Source organism: Dipteris shenzhenensis, chromosome 33, assembly GCF_047967505.1.
Source record: "Dipteris shenzhenensis isolate YYH24624 ecotype China chromosome 33, Dip_SZ_1.0, whole genome shotgun sequence".
NCBI lineage: Eukaryota > Viridiplantae > Streptophyta > Polypodiopsida > Gleicheniales > Dipteridaceae > Dipteris > Dipteris shenzhenensis.
The window spans coordinates 13,018,474-13,041,614 of NC_141628.1; the positions used below are offsets into that span (position 1 = coordinate 13,018,474).

The 23,141-nt window shown below is 43.1% G+C and overlaps 1 protein-coding gene across 5 annotated transcripts in view; it reads left to right on the forward strand.

Moving 5' to 3' along the window:
• LOC147879714 (uncharacterized) overlaps positions 1–14,001 on the forward strand; it is a 90,167-nt gene extending 76,166 nt beyond the window's left edge. For all 5 annotated transcript variants that reach the window (XM_087371852.1, XM_087371853.1, XM_087371854.1 and 2 more), the window contains exons 41-48: positions 8,152–8,328; positions 9,625–9,720; positions 9,882–9,990; positions 10,411–10,580; positions 10,770–10,847; positions 12,933–13,040; positions 13,167–13,238; positions 13,325–14,001. In XM_087371852.1, the coding sequence (XP_087227978.1) occupies positions 8,152–8,328; positions 9,625–9,720; positions 9,882–9,990; positions 10,411–10,580; positions 10,770–10,847; positions 12,933–13,040; positions 13,167–13,238; positions 13,325–13,594 (1,080 nt within the window). In that variant the 3' untranslated portion in view covers positions 13,595–14,001. The remainder of the gene's footprint in view (positions 1–8,151; positions 8,329–9,624; positions 9,721–9,881; positions 9,991–10,410; positions 10,581–10,769; positions 10,848–12,932; positions 13,041–13,166; positions 13,239–13,324) is intronic.
• The last annotated feature ends 9,140 nt before the right edge of the window (positions 14,002–23,141 follow it).

Here is a 23,141-nt window from a genome sequence, read left to right on the forward strand (position 1 = left end):
TCTACCTCACTTGTTTCAGCATGCATTTCCACATCTCTCTCTTTTACAAAAATCATGTAAGCTGAAACTGCAGAGTTTATTTCTTTTCCAACAGAACTATTTGATACAATGGGAATAGTTTCCCCTCTATTCCTAGCAACCACACGATATACTCTGCCCCTATGTACAAACTTCAGCACTCTTTCAGGAAGAGTCAACTTCACTTCCTTGCGATGAAACCAAGGCATACCCAAAACTACATCATGATGTTTCAGTGGAGAAATGAAGAAGTCTTCCTGATCCACATAACTTTGTACATGAAGACGGAGCTTCCCTATCAAGGGAGTGACTGGCACAGGGTTCCCACAGGACATCTGATTGGCATCCAAAGCCCTGCCCAACTCCTTCGTCTTTATTCCCAGTCTCAGGGCTAGGTCCTCTGATATGAAATTATCAGTAGCCCCTGGATCAAATAAAATCAGCGCTTGCTGGTCCTGAGTTTGCCCCATGATAGCAGCAATTCTTGTTCTTCTGGGTTTGAAACATGACCCAGTATGTCAGGAATTGCTCCTGCCATCGGCTTTTGCGGTCCCCGTGGCTTCTTTGCCTCTTTTCCCTTCGAAGTTGAAGGCTTTTTTGGCCACTGGGCAGCCACATGCCCCTCTTTCCCACACTTGAAGCATTTCCCATCTCTGTGAAATTCAGCTATCTGTTTAGGAGTGAATGGGGATTTGCCTTTATATGTCTTTAAAATTTGAATAACCCTCGGCTTCTGAGGTTGAAACCCTTTCTTTTCAACCTTGGGATACTCTTTCTTTTCTGATTTTGAAAAATCAGTTTTCTTCCTTTCAGCACGTCTTGCATGCAAGGATAGTACTGTAGATGGATCTTGTAACGGCACAAGACTAGCTACTGAAGCTGAATGCATAAGGTCTTGAATGTTCTTTGCCCCCAAAGCATTTACTACTGCGTGGATTCTTGGACTGAGACCTGCTCTATACTTTCTCATTTGGGTTCCTTTGGAGATCTTTTTGAAAGGTGCAACCTGCAAATAAGCATCCCAAAACTTTTGGTTGTACACATCCACTGTATTTCCTACATCCATATGCAAACTGTCCCAATCTTGAAGAACATGATCTCTAAACTGTTTAGGCATAAACTGCTGGTAGAAGGCTTTCTTGAAGTCCTTCCACCTCTTTGGGGCTGACCCATCTGTGGTCTGTGCACTCCACCATGCACTAGCTGTCGCTGTCAAGTGCAAACTGACCATTTTCAACCTGGAGGATTCTGAAAACTTTTCTATACCGAATGTAGCATCAAACTGCCTGATGAACTACAATATTTTGTCTGTATGACCATATTGTCCATTACAGGTCATAGACTTCACAGATTTACCTCCCTCTTTGAATTCCTTGGTCTCTCTGGAAGACTTGCTCTTCCTAGACTTGTGTTTCCTTCTTTTCTTAGATGGTTTATCTGATAAAGAAGAAGATACAGAAGTCGAGCTTGAGGTAGATGGTGAAGGACTGGGAGATCGGTGATGATACCTCGATCTCTTCCTGCTATGAGACCGTCCCCTATGAGATCTCTCTTTCTCTGGCTGTACACGAGAGTGTGCCTCTGGCATTGGCACATCATAAGCTGTGTTAGGCATAGTTTCTGCTTGAAACAAATGCTGATCTCTTGGATCCCTTCTAAGATTTTCCATCTCCTGCATACGAGTGCATACCATCTGCTCAAATTCTTGCTGATTTTGCTGCACACTTCTCTGTCTTGGATGTGCATTCCTATCTTGTGAATCCCACTAGATAGGTGATTGAGCAGTTTTCTTACAACACACGTCTGAGATCTGCAAATTTCTCACACATTGTGTATGCAACTGATGCACGCAACCTTTGCTTTTTGAAGAGAAAAATTACCTCAACAAGAGGTGTCTTGCTTTCACAATCTATGCTAGTACCGGGCTGTCAACTCAAGGCATATACCCACAAGGTTGCCAAGGCATCAACAACTATATTGCCCCTTTTCTGGCTGCTGCAAAAAAAAGACTGAGTATTCATCTGATCCCCTTTTTCTAAGCACAAAGGCATGCATCCCTTTGCTTGTGCAAATCTCTGATTTCTGCTTTTTCTGACAGTAAATACTCTCTCAGATAGGTAAAAACTGCTAGCAGAAACAGTCTCTGCAACTGTCCCTTTTTTTTTTTTTTGGTGACAGTGATTGGATGAAGTAACCGGCTGGTTACACTAACCAGACTAACTGGCTCTGGTCTGGTTGGCTCTCAACTGGACCTCAACCATCTGTTGTCTAGTTAACCAGCTATGGTCTGGTTAACTAAACTAAGGTTAGTTGGTCAGACCTGGTTTGACTAACCAGTCTAGTTTGGTTAGACCAACTAACTGAACCTCCAACCAGGGTTAACTAACCAGAGTTAACTTAACCATTGCCACGTATCAATGCCACGTCAGCATCTGGTCTGGCTGCCACGTCATCTCATTCACCACGTCAGCCACCTGTCTGCATGGGCTGCCACATCAGCCTCCTACACGTGCCAGCGCCATGTCAGCAAATGACACGTCAGTGCCACGTTAGCTCCTAGCGTCCTGCATAACAGTTTGCTCCGCGTGCGGCTGATGACGACGATAGCTTTGTTGTTCTACAACACCATCGACGACATCCCTAACCTTCTAGTCGAAGCTCCCAACAACATCGCCTCCTTTGATGACTGCAAGGATTTTTGCTTTGTGCCCCGCGTCAGGCGTAAAAATTCTGTGTGGTCTATTTCTCCTAGGAATTCATGTATCATACAAGCTTTTCCCGTAAAGGCGTCACCGGGTCTGAACACCTGTGGAACATTAATACTTCACGGGTACCCCTTCGAAAGCAAGCGCTGCCTTTTCGAATCGCCAATCCAAGCCTCTGTGTGATACTTATGCACGATACGCCCAGGCTTCTGTCAAACGCTGGAATGATGTAGCCAAGAGGTACAAGCTTATGTAGCCTTGCACGTTTACCAAATCGTCAGAAACGCTTCCGTCGCCCCAATGCCCAACGCAATTGGCCACCTATCAAAGGCATAGCCAACCTCAAGGGAGCTCTTGGAGTTTTACATCTGTTCCCACCTTAACGCGGATACCATAGATAGAAAAGCGTATGCAGTCTACACTTCAGATGCGGCACGCTTTCTTGATGACTTGGATCGTCACTGGCTTGATAATCAGTGATCCTGTGGCTTGTGCTTGTGTTGATTGCTTGTGAGCCTTTAAGCTTTAGATCGTCACCCCTTCAAAAAGGAGGCGAGCCAAGCTCTGATACCAATGAAACCATCCTCGTAAAAGCAGCAAAGAAACACTCTCATTTCTCTCTCTCTCTCTCTCTCTCTCTCTCTCTCACATCCAGGTCCATGACATCTCGTCTCTGCTCTCGGCCCGCCCAACTGGGGTTACCGTTGCCCTCATCCACAGGGCCACCCGCCACCCCCGACGACCGAGCTCGACTAGGCCGCGTGACGTCAGAGGCCAATCATCTATCGCAGGGGTTTTTTCCGACTTCCCATTTGACGGCCCCTCTATGATTGGTCTCTGACGATCACCACCTGCACATGTATACTGTATCTCCCCCCTCTGCCCCATTTTTGGTGCCCCCCCCTTCTTCTTCTTTGTATCATCTGGAGGTAGACACATATTTTTTGTATCAGGACTAGACACATAGTCCTTCATAACCTCTTTTTTGTAGAAACGGTTGGTTGGTTCGTTTTGAGACCACCACCGTTATGCTCATTGTATCAGTTATCTTTAGTCTCATAGACCTTCACGGTCTCCCGAAGACTTTAATAAACTTTCTTTCTCTCTCTCTCTCCCCCTCTCTCAACAGAGACACTAGGGCCCAGGACAATCGTCGGGCTGGACCCCCCCAAGGTTTTTATTACTTGAGAGAAAACTGAGTACAAGAGTTCAGTGTGGAAGCTGTTCATACAAAAATCCAAACGTGAAAAAATATTACATGAGCTCTAAGGCTCCCCTTACTTGAGAGAAAACTGAGTACAAGAGTTCAGCGTGAAAGCTGTTCATACAAAAATCCAAACGTGAATAAATATTACATGAGCTCTAGGGCTCCCCTTCTTGGCAACAAGCCACTTGTCAATTTCTACATTACTTTCCTAATTGCATGCCACTAAGGGCAACTTTGGAGTCTTCGAAGCACTTGGTCACGCGAACCGCCTCCTAGACTCTTGTTAGGCTCCCGTAGCGCTTAGGAAAATCACTCTTCCTAGTACCTGCAACAATGAATTAAAGCGCACCACCGTGGCACCCATGAATTGTTAGCGCTTTGCATGCAAATAATACACTGTGGACTAATTCTAGTCACGGTGGGCGTCCCCACTGAACACATGTGCACACATAACAAATATAAAAAAATATATTTATTCTCTGGTTGATCGAAGTCAACGCTCTTGATCATAATTAAGAGGCTTTGACCAAGGGTCGAGACGCCATAATTATAGTCAAGTTTCTCCAACAGAAGTTGGCACAACTCTCTAACCGGAGTTGGCACATCTTGGTTAACCGTAGTTAATCCTCTTGGCGTATGCCAAGTCTCGTTGATCGAAGTCAACACTCTTTGACCGTAGTTAGCTTTGTGGTTCTTTGGTTAACCGTAGTTAATCCTCTTGGTATAAACCAAGTCTTCCTGATCGAAGTCAGACTTACTTGACCGAAGTCAAGTATCTTTGACCGTAGTCAATTCTTTGACCAATAGAAAAACTCTTTTGACCATAATTAACCCAGATGGAAAACTCTTTAATTATGATCAAATAAATGGTCAACTATACTTTGACTTAGGATATTTACATTGCGGTGACATAGGACTACACTATCTCCACTGGCTAGTCTCGATAAGTGAAGCTGAGTCGACAGAGCACTTTATGTGAGCTGTTGAAGATCATAACCTTGGTCTTCCCAAGGTTGAATGTTAGGTCTCTCTCTCTAAAGGACATCTCTAGGGCCTCCAAGTGTCTCTGCAGCCCCTCTGCTAAGGATGAGATAAGGATTGTCATCGGCGTATAGCAATATCGGCCAGTAGTGATCCTTCGTCTCCCAGGCGGTCTATGAAGGAAGTGATCTCATCAAGGTAAAGCCCAAAGAGGGTCGGTGAAAGGGGGCAGCCTTGCTTCACTCCGATTGTGCTCTCGATCCAATCCAGTAGACCACCTGGGGCTCGAACTCTGCCTCTGTGTGTGAGAGAGAGAGAGAGAGAGAGAGAGAGAGAGGTGACCCCTTGCCTCCCACTATGAAGGCCGAAGAGAGTCGGTGAGAGGGGGCATCCTTGTTTCATCCCAATCGTGCTCTCCACCCAGCTTGATAGGCCTCGTGGGGCGTGAACTCGTCCCCTGACGGACTCATATAGGCTCATCCCCCCCCCCCCCCCCCCAAGCAGAACCTCTGGGATTTGCATCTCTTGGAGTCTCCTAATTATGCGGGATCGTGGGACAGTATCGAAAGCCTTCCGAAAGTCTACAAAGCAAGCATAGACTTTCTGACGCTTCAACCTCGCCTCCTCAATGATAGCCCTCAGTGTGAAGATGTGGTCTAGGGTGGAATGCTGTCTTCGAAATCTTGCTTGTCCTAGAGCACGCTGCCCATGTGCCTCTGTGTGAATGTTGATCTCTCTCTCTCTCGAGTACAGATCCATAGATCTTGGTCAGAGTGTGGCCAATCATGAGAGTGTGGTAGTTCCCAGTGTCCATGGGGTCACTTGCCTTTTGTATTGGAATGATGGTGGTAGTGCTTCAAGAGGGTGGAAAGCCGTGGCATATGGCATGGTTGAACATCTGTGCTAGGATCGGGGCCTAAACCTTGTGCCCGTGAATTCTCTGTTTGTAGCCCCCCATGATGCTGTGCTCTCCGGTTATGTAGTCGACGGAGTGCCGCCCGCACATTGTGTGTAGTGAACAAGTGACAAGTGGCGGGTCTGGGCATAGTGGACATATCAGGTGGTGCCTACATCGGAACATCATAGAGAGAGCATGCGTATGTGTGCCAAACATTCGGGTCTGTGATGGGGATAGGCAGCTTTCTCTCCGATAGGAGTCCCCATCCGATAGTATGATCCCCTTCTCTGATCAAACTAATCACTTGCTCGTGTGTGAGGTGAGCTGTCATCTCTCTGCACTCATCATCATACCAACGGTTTTGAGGCATCTTTCCCACTGAAACGCGCCCAGGCCCCCAGTCGTAGGGAAAGATCTGATAACTGCGTCCGTGACCACTGTGGCAAGGGTGTCTGATGCATGGGTGAGGTCTACTTCGTCCCCAAGTAGTAACCTGGGAGCTCCTGTGCCAAATGGCTCACGTAAACGGGGTCAAGGGTTCGGTCAAAGTGGACCTGTACACACGTGGGAGTGGGGGGGGGCTCTCCATGTGACTGGCGTAGTGGTGGAGATAGTGAAGGATAGGTATGAGTGGTCAGCACCTAGCGGGGGAGGAGGCACTACGAAGTTGTGTACCCGTGAGGTGAAGGATAGGGGACCGAGTAGGTAATCCACTGTATTAGTACCTCCGCCATGTGGGAAACAAGTGAGCCCACCAGATAATGGCCATCTCTGTAGGCCATTATATATGATTAGGTCATGGATAGCCCCCAGGTCAAGTAGATGCCATCCGTATCCCGTCACATGTGGTGCATCCGCTAAGTGCCTCACTATCCCAAGCTCTGCAGTGTCTAGTTCTGGTACTATGAGAGAGTCTGATGTAAAGTCAAGTAGGCCTATTTGCCTGTCACCTGTGCGTGCATTGAAGTCACCAAGAAGGAGTTTGTCTCCTAGTTTGGAGAACTGAATGAGATCATCATGTATCGTCTCATATGGGCTGTATCCCTTCGTAGTGACTGGGTGTGCATAAGATGATGTATCTGGGGGAAAGTAGCACACTGCCATGTAGATTGGTCGGGCATCAGGTATTTGGACAGGGAGCCACATATGTTACGTGTGCTCCTCTCTCTGAACCACTGAAATGAGGGGTCTCAAATGTGATCTGAAGAGGATGGCCACTCCTCCGGAGCCACGCACTCCACTGTCCCCCCTCATTTCCTTCGGGTGGGCTGACTCCCATGTATATCCTGCGGCCTGCCACAGTGGGCAGTCCTCTCTCTGGACTCTCATGTGTCTCAGGGTAAAAAATTGTCTCTCTCCCAGTGTATGTCTCTGAGAATCCTCCTGGGTCAGACCAGAGTGTGCCATTGCATTTCCACTCTGCCATCTTGAGTTCATTCTGTGCATTCATCCCATTGGTCCGACACTGTCATAACTCCCCATGTTCCATCTCTTCCCTGGCTGGTCTCTCGCGGATAATGACTTTACCATCTCTATATACAGCGCATTTTCCTGCCTCCCTTGCTGCCATTACCCGTACCATTCCCTCCCTTTTGTGCTCCTGCTGTAGGAGGATTAGATCATCATCCAAATAAATCCTGGTCCCTTTGGAGGCTGCTCTCATGCTCATAATGGTGGACCTATCCATGGCATTCTGGAATTTCAGTACTAAGGGTCTCATTGGTGGTTCAGCTTTACCTACTCTCTAGGCTGTCTCGCATGTGAGATTAACCCCCATTTTAGTGAACAAAACTTGGGCATCTACCATTGGGGTATCTGCCACCGTCAAGCCCTTTACAAGCACATTCAAGACCTTGCTGGATCTCCTTTTCTCTTGCTCTAGAGTCTCAGAGATAAACTCCTTCTTGGGTGCAACTGATCCCTTTTTAACCATTGCTGTCCATTCAAGCATTTCTTCTTTCCCTTTATTGAGCTGTTGTGTGATCTCAGCATGTTTCCCAATCATCATGGCCTGCATGGCCGCCGTCTCTTTTTTGAGAGCTGCATTCTCTGTTCTGAGAGAGAGAGAGAGAGAGAGAGAGAGAGAGAGAGAGAGAGAGAGAGAGAGAGAGAGAGAGAGAACTTAGATGTCAGAAGGTTGTGTTGCGATGTGTTATTGTGATGTCTGTTATTGTTACGTTGAATCAGTGTTTTGCGAGGTGGTTGTAAGCTTCCTGGGGGATTTTTTCCACCTCCCTTTCCTAGATCTATCTAATTTTGTCTTTGTTTGATCACTTCTCTTAGCAGTCTAAATTTTCTTAAAAATTCTTGAACATGTAATAAAAAAAGACTGTTTCATGCAGGTCTTTGCCTCAATGCTGGTACAGGTTATGCGTTGTGCAGTTTGCTTTTTGCGTGGGAATTCTTTGTATGTAGATGGAAATGGGCGCCCTACAGATGCCCTTCAGATTGATGCATTGGTTGATGTTCTTATGTCAGTCCTCAGGGATCCCACTTTGCCAAAATACTCTTGTCACCAGGTAAGTATTTGACAATTAAGTTTCTTACCAAGGATGCCATATACTACTGTAATTTGTCTCAGCAAAGCTGCATTGATTTCCAAGATAATCAGTAAACTGTTGTGCTTCACCCTTTTAATCCCTCCTCACAGCTGAGGATATGGCATACGTGTCCCAGTTGTTCAAAATGAGGTGCATCCATAGAGCATAGTAGCTAAGAATCTACTGTGCTATGTCAATATCACAATGTACATAAGATAAGTTTGCAGATCTAACTATGATCTACATTTTAGCATCTAGAAACTTTTCAAACTAAAGCTCTCTATTGCCATATTACTCATTTTCTTCACATATACAGGGTGTATCTGCCAATTAACTTTGGGGCCTGATCTTGTGCTTAGTCCTCAACTGTGTCCTGGCTTTTTCACCGCCTTGCCTCTTTGCAGTTTCAATTGATGGAAGTTGACCGTTGTTTTGTACATTGTGTATTGAAAGCTCCATCTTGAAAGCAACTTTGTTCCGTATATACAATAATGGCATGAAATTATCTGTCTTTCAAGCCAGCCATTTCTTCTTTCATTCAGCTCAAAGGTTATTCACCCTTGAAGCAGACGGGAAGAATTGGTTAATTTACATTGTCAAAATATATCACACTACAAGGGAGAGCATACAAATCAAATATATTGAGCCTCTTGTAAAAAATTGCAAAGAGTGCTCTCTTCACATGCCAAAATGCAAAGGAATTTGTTATTACACTACAAGGCACAGCACACGAGTCAAATTTATTGAGCCTGAGATTCCTCATACTGATCCTCTTTGCCTGCTTCACCCCTTTTTCTACAGTCTAGCCTCCTATTCTCATCTGTCGTACTTTTTGGGGACTGGATGGGTTGTAGTTCCGGGCAGTTATAATTTATTTTTGTGAAGGACGGTCATCCTCCAGCCTGTTTACTGTCTGCACTGATTTTAGTTAGAGTATTGCTACCCGAGAGATCTTCTTCATTGTGTGATTTTCCTCAACAGCCTTTCTATGGTTCCATGTTCTCCCATACAAAGTTGTAGTGTCAAGTCTAAGGAGTTGCTTGCAATTCGTGTGGGATCATTTGATAGGATGATATAATTTTGCTATGTGAGTAGAGAATATATTCTGTTTCAAGAGGTTTGCTATCTGATGTAGCCAGAAACATACCCATTCTATAGTCCATGGGGCTAGCATTGAATATTTCTGACACGAGAAGGCTGTTAAGGTGTGCATTGGAGTAGCAGCTTTTAGGCGCCATAACTGCGACCTCTATGCTAAACTTGCTTTTGAAACAGTATTTTCAGGTAATTTTAGAGTATGCAAACATTGGACCTCCTCAACGCTTTCACTTACTACAAAAATCTGCTATCAGCCAGCTGGTAACAACGGCGGTAAGCAATGCCCTGCTAAAGTATTTTGTTGCAGGGTGCATGTCGTTGGATTAAGTTGCAAGATAAATTATGGTTCTTATGCATGTAGACCAAAATAGGATAAGTCTTTTGGGATGTTTGTGGAAGGATATCTTACTCCCAGATTATTGCTGCATCTGTAGGTGACATTTGCCACCAAAGTCAATCTTCAACTGGCCAAGCTCGATTTCTCCTGCCTCCATTCTATAGTATCTCTTCTTTTGCGCAGTTGTGACACGTCAAAACTACAAAGTAAAGGCCAGGACTCATCTCTAATGAATTTATGCTTTTCATTTGTCATTATTGCATGTCTTAAGTGCCAGCCTTCATCATGGCTGAGTCTGGTCTTCACCTCCGGAGTGCCGACAGAAACTCAGTATGAAGACTTTGTATACTTGGATGCTCAAGTATGTGTGGGGGTATGAATTTGTATGTGTGACAGCATATGTTTATACTATGGTCTACACCCACTGTTGGACGCTGATGACATCAGTGGGGATGTCATAGTAGCTAGTCCTTGCTATGTGTGATGGAGTTTATGGTCTTCAACCTTATGACTATCTTGAGATTGAAACTGCACTATCTTGAGTTTTTAGAGGATGAGTTCGGGCATGTTCCTGGATTCATCTAGATATATAAGCCAATATGCTTTGTTTTGCAATTGATTTGCAGATACACCTGAGGTAGATTTGGGGAATATGTCATCTGAAGGTGAAGACTATGTAGATAGTGCTAGAAAGATACCTGCATCGAACCCTCTTCAACTCCCACCTCCACTTTTTTCCATCTCGAGAGAAGCAGTGGATGCTGTCTTTAAACAGCGTATGTACAGTACTGTCTTGGTAAGAAGATCTGCATCTTTTCGATCTGGCTTGTTTTCCCTCTTTTTGTGGTTTTTTTTGTTTTGGATTTGGAATATGTTGTGACATAATATCGCACTTAGGGCTTTTCAAAATATTTGACTACGACTGCATGCTTGCTGTAGATATTCTTTTGGATACTGACAATGCCCTAGTGATATGATCTTTCAGGTAGAAACTTGTCCGGAGAATGAAGAGGTTGTAAAATTATTAGAGTTTTGCTGCTGGCAGAATGAAGCATTTACCATGGTAAGTCCTTTGATTTTAAAGCGATCAGTAGTGTTCCATTTTTTATGTGTCCATGCTCAATAGAATTCAATGAAACTTTTAGAATGGTTGAATTCTGATAGCATCATAAATACTATGTACAAGTAAATAGCTCATGTTTAGCCATTTATTCTGCTACTTCATTTGTCAAAGGAATAATGGGTTTCCTCAGGTGTGTCGCTCGTAGAATTGTTTCAGATTTTGCGGATCAGTTTTTTTCTCTTGGCCTCCTCGGCGAGTCTCAGCCACCAAGGATGCCTAGCCACCACCATGGCATTGTATGGGCTTTCCTAGCTGGGTCTTCTCGTTTTGGTCTCCCCTTTAAAGGAGCTTTGAGCAGTTGGAGATTGTACAAGCACCTCAACCATTATCTCGCTTCATTGGCAAAGCCATTGGAGCAAAATGCCACTCCCCCAGATTAATAACTTTCTGGTACAAACGGTAGGGGTAGTTGAAAGCTTAGCTGATGTCATCCCTGGGGTTTATTAGCACATGTTTTGGACATTATAGTTGTCTATGACATACTGGGTCATTTTTCCATGTTGTAACCTGAAGTACCAAGATGGGTTGTTCGTCTTGAGGAGAAGACGATATTCTTATAACACGTAAATATGGCAAGTGCGGCGGAATTGTTCAAAGGTAAGTATGTGTCAGAAATGGTCATCTAATTGAGTGATGAAATGCATAGAATATTCAAAAGAGTTTGGTGATCATAGTTGATCCTGTAAAGAACTAGTGTGGCTGAACTCTCAGGTGAGCGAGTTAGTAGAGTAACAAATTGGTAAATCATTTCAATTTCTGCACAGTAGGGTCCAGACTTAATACTTCTCGTAATCCAATAGGGTAATTGAAGGATTTGATTATTTTATAGATGCTATTTTGGGAATCAGGTATCTGTTGAGAACACAGTACATGTGGAGAAGTATGGTTAGAGAACCTTAATAAAGATTGAATGATTAAATCTCATGTTTGATTGTAAACCCTAACTTACGAGATGTAAGGTGGAAAAACTTAGGTATGCAAGATACTATTGAGAGAGGGCAATGGGCAATGGCTATGGTTGAGACAAGACTAATTTAGTGTTGGTATGGACCGTGGGTTAGGGCATAGTCTAATCGACGGGTTGGGATAACCAAAGGCTGAGGGCATGGATGGGGTTTAGTGCTGGTCGAAAGGCTATTCTAGGTAATGTAAGGCATTTATGGAAAAGCAGAGTAGGCAGGGCATATTTCTTATAACTAGAGGTGGACGCGAAAGGGAGGAGTCAGGCTTATAGGTACCATCCACATGCTCATTGTGTGGACATCTTATTTGTATTTTTTTAAAGTTAGGGTGAGGGTTGGAATAACCAAAGGTTGAAAGTGAAGCTAGCATGTATGAGGTTTGGGAAGGGCGATTCCAGGTAAGGCAAGGCCGTTATGGAAAAGCGGGCTATTTAGGGTGTGAGGTTTGGGAAGGGCGATTCCAGGTAAGGCAAGGCCGTTATGGAAAAGCGGGCTATTTAGGGTGTAATTCTTATAATTAGAGTTGGATTTTAAATACAAGCAACTGGCCCATTATTCAGGACAGGAAGTTTCGAAGCATGTAGGACCTGATAGCTAGGGAGTAGGAGTTAAGTGGATTGGGATATGGGTGACTATCAAGCAGACTAGCGGTTTAGACCTCAGGTCTGTGGTGGTTCAAGGTATTGATTTATGGTTGGGAGGTAAAAGCTTGCTAGCTCAACCCTTATGGGTTCTGTTATCTTGTAGTTGTTGGATCTTCACTGTGGATTGATAGCGCATGCTTAGAGGCTTTGAACATTTGAGATGGTTGGAATGTTAGTTGGCTGTATGTAGATAAGTTCTTTTTTTTGTTCGTTCAAATTGCTTTTGTCTGATAGACACTCACAAAACCTCACAGAAAGTTATTCAGAACGTGATGGTCTGGTTTGCCTGCTTTTCCGGAGGAGCAAGTTGCTTTGGAACAGTTCTATTTATTTAATGACTGGTTGCTATTGTACATGCACTCTCATAGGTTTCGGGATAGACGATCTGATCTTTAGCTTTGTGCTTGTTTGATCTGCAGTGGGTGCTTCAAGATCTGCTGGATGCCCTGCATAGGGCAAATAGTGAAGTTAAACCCTTGCTAGCACTGATGCTTCGAATTCTACTTCTAGAAGATTCTTTGCAAACGGTAGGTTGATTACATTGCAGTTCTGTTCACACAAAAGAAGCCCTAACATATTTCAAAATGTACGGTTTGTTTCCCTTTTTTCTTGAGGAATTTTGTATCTATTTAACTTGGTGCTGTACACTGCAGCTGAGGCAAGAAATATTACTTCTTGGATATGAAAATTTTCGGTCTGGTGTGATGGCCTTCATTGTTACTAGGGTAAGTGGCGGACATCGTTTTGTATGTGGGCAATAAGTTTTCCTTGGGACCATATACCTCTCAGCTTAATAATTATGTGGGTGCAGGTAATGAGTAATCAAAAACGGTACTCCCTGCTCAAGTTCGTGGTCAAGCTGGTTGATGCTTGCCCTGCAATACGAGTACAGTTGCATGGAAGGCGGACGGACTGGAAGCGGGTGGTAGATTGGTTACAAGAGGAACTTCATTCCCATGGATCCCCTAGCTCTATAAATTCATCATCCATTTCCAATGAAGATTTGTCAAATGGACATCTTCAAAGAACCAGCACGGCGGAATGGACACTTGCAAATGCCCGCAACCTATTTAGTTCTTAAATTATTATGTAGCCAGTGTATCTTCCATTATACACAGGACGCTTTACTGCCAGAAAGGAAAGAATCATGGTTATTTTTTCACACCATGATGGGCAGTTCTTACAAAAATATGCAAGGGGTCACCTGGAAACCTCACTCACCTTCAGCACTACCAATGCTGTCGATGTGTTTGTAACATAGATGTAGGAACTTTTTGGAATTGTAAAGTATATATCTTGTATAGAGGCACAACCTTGTATAGGAAGAGGGTAAGAGAGGCCGTCCAAATTTTCCGGCATTGTTGTATGGGCTAGGCCCCGAGGTGTGATCCCCCATCTTCAGAAGGCCTTGGGGGTTTCACTCGATATGCTTTAATGTGAAGACAATGCATTCAGTCATTTATACGGAATAAAGTTCTTTATTGCTTATCTAGTTCTATTTGTCGGAACTTAATCTGGAGGGAAAATGCATGGCATATTTACAATACTGCAAGGCAAAATGCCCTGACATTATTTTGTCCATGAGAAGGCTACCATGGGTCTTAGTACAACTTGAATGCAGTTGGATATTGCAAGCAATTAATTTCAGTGATTCACTACTGTGGTGCTCTGTACATGAAGACAATAGTTTCTTCTGAGAGAGGCGAATGATTTAAGAGGGTGAGTTTCCCAGCTGGAGGAAACATGTATCAGTATGCTCCTCCGCCTCCCCACCCTCCCTCTCTCTTCCTTCTTTCCTCTTATTCCCCTTATTTCTTTCTTCCCCTCCCCCTCGTTCATACTTGCCTACTGCGAGCTCTCTTTTTGTTCTCTCATCATTACATTTTCCTCATAACAAGCCCTCTTCTCTCTGTTTCTGGGCATGCTGCCTCCCTTTTTCCCAACATATCCTTACAAACCCTAGTTCCTTTGAAAACATTTTGTAGTTTGTCCTTTATTGCTTGTTCGTTTTCCAGCTTTATGCTCTCTGTAAATGGTGTTCTCCTTTCCTTGGCCTGCCGTGGCCTGTTTCCATTGATGAGCCTTAGTCCCGACTTTTCTTTGAAACTAAATGTGTCCCCGATTTTGCCAGCTCTCCGGCGACTCATTCCATTTTCCCTTTTTATGCAAACCTTTGAATGCTTTCCTTCTCTCTCGCTTTTCTGTGTTCACTTTTCTCCAGTCAAGATATTGGTGGCTTTCCTTCTTCCCCTTTTTAGATATTTACATATGACAGTAGCTTTTTTTTTTCAAAGAAAGACGGAACGTCAAGATGTCTCATGAATTTGCTTAGACTTGGTGATGCTAGCTGAGGGTGGCTGGATGCTTCCAGTTGTTTCTTGAAGGTTGTGAAGTAGCACAGGGATTTTAGTGCATTTTGAGCTTGGTATTTGTTGTAGGGTTACAGTATTTGTTGTTAATATACTCACATGGTATTTCATGATACAATTTGTCTTTTTATTTAAGGGAATTTAATACAAAAAGTGAACATTGTTTTGCAAGATGTTACCTCTATTACGAGAGTGTTGATTTCATGGATGTATTTTTCTGTCAAATTAATTTAATATGTATGTTGTGCATGGTGTTTGTGAGGGGGTTACATTTGTTTTTCATGTTAATGGAGCCAAATTGCATGTTGCACAATAACTTCTTGTGAGTGTGGTATTATTGTGTATATAAGGTATGGTTTTTTAAATGTGCAAAGGTAGCATATAGGACACAATCAATTATTATTGATTCACAATCACTTGGTATTTTTGTGAAAAAGGCTGTTTGCTTTTCTATTGGTCTTTTAAGATCCCATTGAGTGTGTTAGATATGACATTAATGTTGTCAATGAGACCCATGGTATCTTGTTCAAGTTCATAGGTGATTGAGATAGTTTCCACCTAGCCATTAACAATTTGCTCACCATGATTAAAAGCATAACCTACTTGGGTACATAGTCATACTATTTGTTGTCGTCCAGTGTGGTACTAGATTGCCCCACGAATACGAACCCTTAGAAGTTTCAATGCTAAACATGTTAAACCACTTGCATTAACCTTCACTCTTCTTGGGTATTCCCATTAATTATTAGCCACATCTTGGCTCCTTGGCACATGCCCTTACGTACATGACTAACAAATTAAACCGAACAAATTCTCACACAAGTCCATTGAACCTTCTAGTTGTCTCGGAAGCCATCGTGAAAGACGTGTACAAACAAATCCGTGATCATAACTTTTTCAATAGACATAATACACGTATTTACATTTATTTACATTACAAATGTCATTAACTCATCCAAGCTCCTATTACATTCTCATTGAAATGTAACATTCCTTCCCTCTTTAGGCATTAGTGTCCCCATGATAAAATTTGGAAATGCTTTTTCTCTCTGGTACACAAGTTCCAAGGTAGCTTTAGATACAGGAACTCTATGACAAGAAATCATCATTGTAGATAGTCTAGTTTTGAAGAGTCAGCTCTCCCCCAATCTAGGATTCTTGTTGGCGTCAGTGCAACATTTTTCTCTGGTTGTAACAGAATGATTGCATCAATTAATGAGTTAGGCAACCTTGTCTATTCTCTTTAAATTCAACCACGGTCCACAATATTAGGGCAATAGCTTAACGCATTGTCTAGCTAAGGACTTGGAATGTGAGGTAATCTTGAGAAACCTCCCCTTGAAATTCTCTTGCATGAGCCTTAGCCTTGTCCACGGCTTGTCGGATGTTCGACATAGCAAGTTCCAACATATTTCGTATGAAGATTATATAATTTGTTGCACTAGGTGGAACACTAATTGTAGTTGGATTAGCTAGCCTAAGTCCATAATTCAACTTAAAAGGACTCATCCTTATGGATGAATGCTTTCTATCATTAGAGGAAAATTCTAACAATGGCAACCACTTGTTTCAAGAACTTTGTCACATGTGCTCTCAAAATAGCTTCAAAAGCTTGGTTGACTCTTTTGTCTGACCATCTGTTTTAGGATGATCCCCACTACTCATAAGGAGGATTGTAAAATTGTCACATTCTTAGGCGTCGGCCATTCTACAATTGCACCTTCCTTGAATCCACTTATCATGAACCTAGTTATTCTAACTTAACCATGCATAGCACAATTTTCTTCTTATTCATGTTGCGGTTAGCTTGTCTCAAGTTATTGAGCAATTTTTTCAAATGTTCCCTATGCTCAGCAATACTTTTGTTGTAAACCAATATATTGTCAATAAAACGGACTAAGAACTTCTCGATATATGGGTGGAGTAAATCATTCATTGACATGACGGATATAGCTAGAGCATTGGTAAGCCCAAATGGCATTACCAAAAACTCATAGTGACGGAATCTCTTGCTAAAAGTAGTTTTGTGCACATTTTGAGCATGGACATTCTTACTAAGACTTATAGCAACATGCAATGCATCTAACGTATCAACAATTATTGCCATTGGATATCTGTGCTTAATAGTAACGTTGCTCAACCCTCGATAACTGATACACAACCAAAGTTGTTTCTTTAATATCATTGGTAAAGCAAAACGTGAGAAATGGGGTTGAATCTTTCCTCACTTTCGGTGATTCCATCTTATGTGAAAACATTTCTTTCTAGATGTAAGCCAAATGGTAATTCATCAATAAGAGAGCTGATCTAGAATTTGATTGGCTAACAAGTCCATCTCCCAATTTTGGGTAGCCAAATGATCTGTTTGTGTAAGCATGACTTCAAATGCGCAACAAAGACACAAAACATTAGGAAAGTTTTGGACTAAAAAATGCCTCATAAGAAAAATTAATTTCTTAATTTCCAAGGTAAAGGATTTTGATGTTGTAGATTCCATCTAATGGTTCACATTTGACTCAATTTCTCCATTGTAAATCTCGATTATGATATCATTAGGAAAAAAGGGAGCTCATTTTGGGGCCTTGCGAGAAATTCTCAATTTCTTCATTTTTTTTCCCTCTAAAACACTAAAATACGACATAACTCCACTGACGCATGGTGTAGAATTCGGTACTTTTGACGTCACCAGCACGTCCGGAGCGGGACAAAATCCTCGAAATGACATTGGAAACACTGAAAACGGACATCTGGAGGTCCGAAAAAGGCCAAAAAGGCCCCGCAAAAAAAGTGTACTAAAGAAAGCCCCTAGCAACCTTGTCAAATCGCTTTCTTTAGTATACTTTTTTTGCGGGGCCTTTTCGGCCTTTTTCGAACGTTCGGGTGTTTGTTTTCAGTGTTTCAAAAGTCGTTCAGGAAGTTTTGACCTGCTCCGGACCCGCCGATTATGTCAGAAGTACTGAATTTTGCACCGTGCGTTAGATATAATAAAGTAGCTCAAGTATCCTCATTGAATGCAAACTTGACAATATTTCTTTTTTCTTCCTTTTTTGTATTTTTTCAACGTTACGTTGGCTCTCCTTTGATTGGTGGATGGCTATTTTCCTTCCACGCTAAAAGGCCCCAAAATGGGTTTTCTTTTTTCCTAATGCGTGGCTCGCACCTCCTTTTCTAGACCATTGGATCAATTCTTGATCCAATAGTTCACAAGAGATGGAGGTACATGTGGCCACCCTTAGATCATACACTCTGATCCAACAACTCGCGACATTGCGTCTTCTAGAGCTTCGATCTAAATCCATCAAGGGCACGCTTCTAGATTGTTGGATCTAAATCTGGACTAGATGCCATGCTTGAATTACGACCTCGGTCTTTAACACCCTGCCCTGTGCATCTACCACCATGGACAGTTTGTCGCACTGTGATAGTCATTGGATCAAAATTCTATCCAAGGGCTACTAGATATTCACCATATGATCTAATGGCAATGATTAGGAAGATGGCATGGGTTGCCAACCACTCGGTCATATATGATCCAACCATCCAAGATGTTATTTCTTTCCACCAATTAGTAGGAGGAAAGAATCCTCCATTCTTTAAAGCTTGAGCCTCCCCATTGCTCTAGAGCCTAAACAAGGATTAGAGCCATTTTTTAAATGCTTGAGGCTCCTCATTGGTTTAGAGCCTAAACAAGTATCAGACCATTCTTAAGGGCCTAATGTGAGGCCCTTTTTGAGTCTGAAATTTCCTAATGACTCACATGGAATCTTTCAAACATCCACAGTCAAGATCAAAGGACCTTCTTGCCTTGAAAAATATGCAATGCACTATCCAATCCGTAGGTACGGTTTTACTAATCAACAATGGGATTTCCTTGGAGCACCATATCTGCATGAGCAAGTCTCATAGTTTCAAAATCTAGCTTCTTAAGTCTTGGATGTGTAACTCCAACCGTGTAACCCTTTGTTCCCACACCCCAGTTGGACTCTCATTTGTCATCCGAACTATATAGGCATAGTTAGATAGGTTGTTTTCTAACTTGAGTCTTTTTACTAGTTTGAAATGAATAACACTGTGCGTTGACGTCGAATCAAATAGTTGGATGAAATTTCGCTCAACAATTTGCCCTTTCATCTTTTCATTCTTGCAAAACCAAAATATCCCATTGTTGGGGGTTTTGATAGGATATTATCAGGTGCATTCTCAAGTCTTACAGAAATAGAAACACATAGGAAAGCAATTTGTAACATAATAGAGCATCTCGCTAGTGAATCTGAAGGTCCTCAGCCCCTCGAATCTCCTCCATTTTTGCATCTTGTTCTAAAATAATCATCTTAGCCATGCGACCGCTCTTAAATGTGGTTGTATGCATATCATCAAGCATGTTTACCATAGCTACATTTTCATTCTATCTTTCAAGCAATATAGGCAGTCTTGAACTTGAACAACCTAGGATAAAGGTTCAAGGATTTTCATAGATCTCTTTAAGAATTTCTAGCTTACTTAGGTACTGATAAGTTCTCTCTATACTCCTCCCTTGGAACTTGAAATTAATGTTCTTTGAGATAAATGGAGCCACACCATCCTTTATTCCAACATCTCTTTGTTAAGAGAGCATGCTCAACATCATGTGATTACATGTGCATAGCACTAACACATATAGAGTGCTATAAAGGAAAGGGTTACATGCCCTAACCCTAACCCTAAATGGGTTTGTATATATTCTAGATATTCAACTAAATCTAGTGTACAGTTAGTCATTTGTGGTTTGCTCCCTAGCTATGCCCTCTCTCCTCATCTCCACTCTTCTCCTCTCCCCTCTTCATATTTTGTCATGGTATCAGAGCATGGTTCTTCCTTCCGCCTGAGGCACCATCCTTGTGAGAGAGATAGAGTGATTGAGAGATTGAGAGCTTCTCGAGTGTTCTTGTGAGAGAGTTCATTTCTTCTCTTCTGTGAGAGAGATTTCCGTACATGAGAGATTGAGAGATTTCCATTGAAAGAGAGCGTTCTTTGAGTGTGAGTTCATCGAGAGAGAGAGAGAGAACTGAGAGACATCTCTTCTGTTGAGAGATTGTGTGAAAAAGAGAGATTATTCTTCATGTGATTTCAGTGTCTTGCAAGAGAACCTTTCAGAGACATCTTATTTTGTGAGAGACTATTCTAGCCTAAGCTTCTACACATCGACTAAGGCTTAGCAAGATAGCTAGCAACCAAGGTGTGACCAGAACAAGCAAAGGCAACTCATGCAACGGCCAACAGCTGCCTCCACGAGCGATGACTAACACACAGCTCCTAGTCTACAGTGCGGGATCTACAGCCATGACTAGAGTGCTCGGCTGATCTCCTTCTCTTGCAAACGCTCCAACAGCCAGCTTTTGTGACGGACTGGTTTTGTAACCGCCCAAGGCTTCAAAGCCTTCACCTTTGCGGCTCTGCAATGCCCAATAGTGCGCTATTGACAGTCGACAAGTCACGCAACAAAAGCATCTATGCCTTCCTCCATCACGGCTCCTCATAGATGAGCGACACGCATCGTTTAGCCCTATGTGCATGAGCAAATGTGAGCCACGAGAGACTCCACCACGGGCGAGCCCTTCTCTACCCAATGCCATCAATGGGGCTATATGCAATGTCTGCAAACACTTCTCCAGTCGCCCGTAATGGGCAACTCCATCTGCCAAAGCCCATAACGGCGGGCTCCCTCCAACGGCCGACGAACAAAACTACAACAGCCTACATATCGTCTCTAGCCCATTAGCGTAGTGGTGTTCCTCGTCGGTTGCTCCACTGCCAACTGCGCCTTCCAGAGCAACGACCTCTGCCACGACTCACCAAAAGACTCCTTCAACGCCAAAGCTCTAGCGGTGGACTCCTTTGACAAAATCGACGGGATTTTCTCGCCTCACGGAATTCGTAACAATACAATCTTTCTAGAGATTCTGTGGAATCTAAGAAGATTTCGATGGCTAGCTCGTCGTCGACATGTGGCATATCCTTAACCCTTGGAACCTTATCCTAGGGTCACCACACACCAGAAGCTTGGCTTAGCATTTGCCACGTGGCAGATTGGATAAGCTTGGATAGGCCTACCACATCAGCAGTGGCCGCATATGTGCCATGTAGGCTCTGGATGCCACATCCTGAAGGCGACATATGTCAGCCCCTTAGCAATCCTATCTGCCACATCATCATCCATGTGGTCGCTGCCTGCCATGTCATCCTCATCTGCAACGTCACCTGCCACCTATCATTTCCATGTCATCAACTGAGACCCTAGTGAACATGACCCTAGGTTAGTCAACCTGACCCTAGGTTAGTGAACTTGACCATGGGTTAGTTAACTATTCCATGGTTGGATCAACCTAGACCTGGGTTAGGTCAGTCAACTGCCTCCTCAGCTATCTCCTATAGGCACACTGTACCCCTGCCACGCACACTGCATGTGCACCTGCCTGCTATATCTTCACATAGTGCCTCAGAGGCACACCCCTTCACAGGCACAGTCACTGCATGTGACCCCCTGACTGCCACATCATCACTTTGCACTCTTTTTTCCCCTCCACCTAGATCAAGTTGTATTTCTTGATCCAGGAAGAATTTGAGGGTGCTCCAAAAAGGAAAATCGCTCGATTTTTTGTGCTCTACATGCTCATCACATCACATGCACATTTTGGTGCAAGTATCAGTCACTTTTGAGCCTCGTCGATGATAAATCCACTTCTTATATGCACATCAGCCTCTACATGGACGCATCTGACCCAGCACATAAAAAGAACCAAAGAAAAAGAAATTATTTGATGTTCTTTTCTTCGATCAATGGTTGGTCTAGATCTAGATCAGATCAGACTAGATTGCCATAGAGGAGACGATTTGAATTTCTCCAAGTTGCCAATCTAAGCAATGCCCAAAATTCCCAACTTGTTCCTACTCCCTATGCTCACATACAGTTTCACATCATCACATTACCTAAAACCTGACGTTCATCAATCCAGTGAGTAGACTTCAGAGTGGTCAGAGGCATTACTGATTGATCAGTGGGCAGATAGCACATGATTTGATTTCACACACATATGCCATCATTGTAAAGCCTATTTGGCTATTTCACGGCATTGTGCACTTTATTTCAGCCTTGTAAAGCCTCTTGTCTATTCTTGGCATCATTTGCCACAAGCCTTGTAATTCAGATTGAATTATATATATTGCAGTTCTATCTTCACCGACAGTTCAGATTTCACTTGCCACAGTTAGTGTTTTGTAGTTGATTCAGACAACGATTTCACAGATAGTTTGAGTACATTTCTTGCACCATGTCTACATCTAGCAACCTCAATCTAGAGGCATCTGCTAAGTTAGATAACTCCAATTACGGCACATGGAAATACCGAATGGAGACCATTCTTGTACTTCAGGACAAATGCGAGTATGTCGATGGATCTACACCTAGACCATTGGATGATCCACCCAATAGTAGCTCTATTCCACCTATTGTCACAGCATCAGCAACGGGATCTACAGCGGGATCTCCAGCTACACCAATAGTTTCCCCACTTGTAGTAGCAGATCCTGCCATTGCCCAAGCATAGGCAGAATGGGACAAGAAAGATAAGTATGCATATCATCTGATCAAGTAGAATGTGCAAGATGTCATGCTAGGACAGCTCAACACCGTTAAGGCATCGAAAGAAGCATGGGATATGTTCGCAGCTCTCTATGAGTCCAAGACACTTCCAGGATTCTCACACTGAGAAACCAAATCAACCAGAGTTTTCTACAACAGCAGTGAAACCAGTCATGCTTACGAACTTAGGATCAAAGATTACAACAATCAACTCATGCAAGTGAGTGCTCGTGATACAATCTAATCCTAACTAAGGAAGACTTGGTTTTCCAAATCTTCATTTTTGTCTCGGGGATGGCTTGCGTGTTGATGTAGTAGCGCTTCAGTCGGCTCTCGTTTATTGTTGTATTGAATTCGACTCCATCCAATGTTTCTAGCAGCACAACTCCGATGGGATTCATCTTTCGTACTCGGTAGGGTCCTTGATCTAGATACTTCAGTTTCCCCTTGTGTACTTTGGCATTGTATAACAGCACCAAGTCACCTTCCTTGATGTCTTTAGCTTTAAGATTTTGTCAAACCATGCCTTTCTTTTGCGTTTTTCTGTTGTCATGGCATGGTAGGTGACTAGTCTTTTCTCTATATGCTTCTCCAATTGATAGAGTCTTTCTTTCAAGGATTCATGGTCTCCCATACGTTCC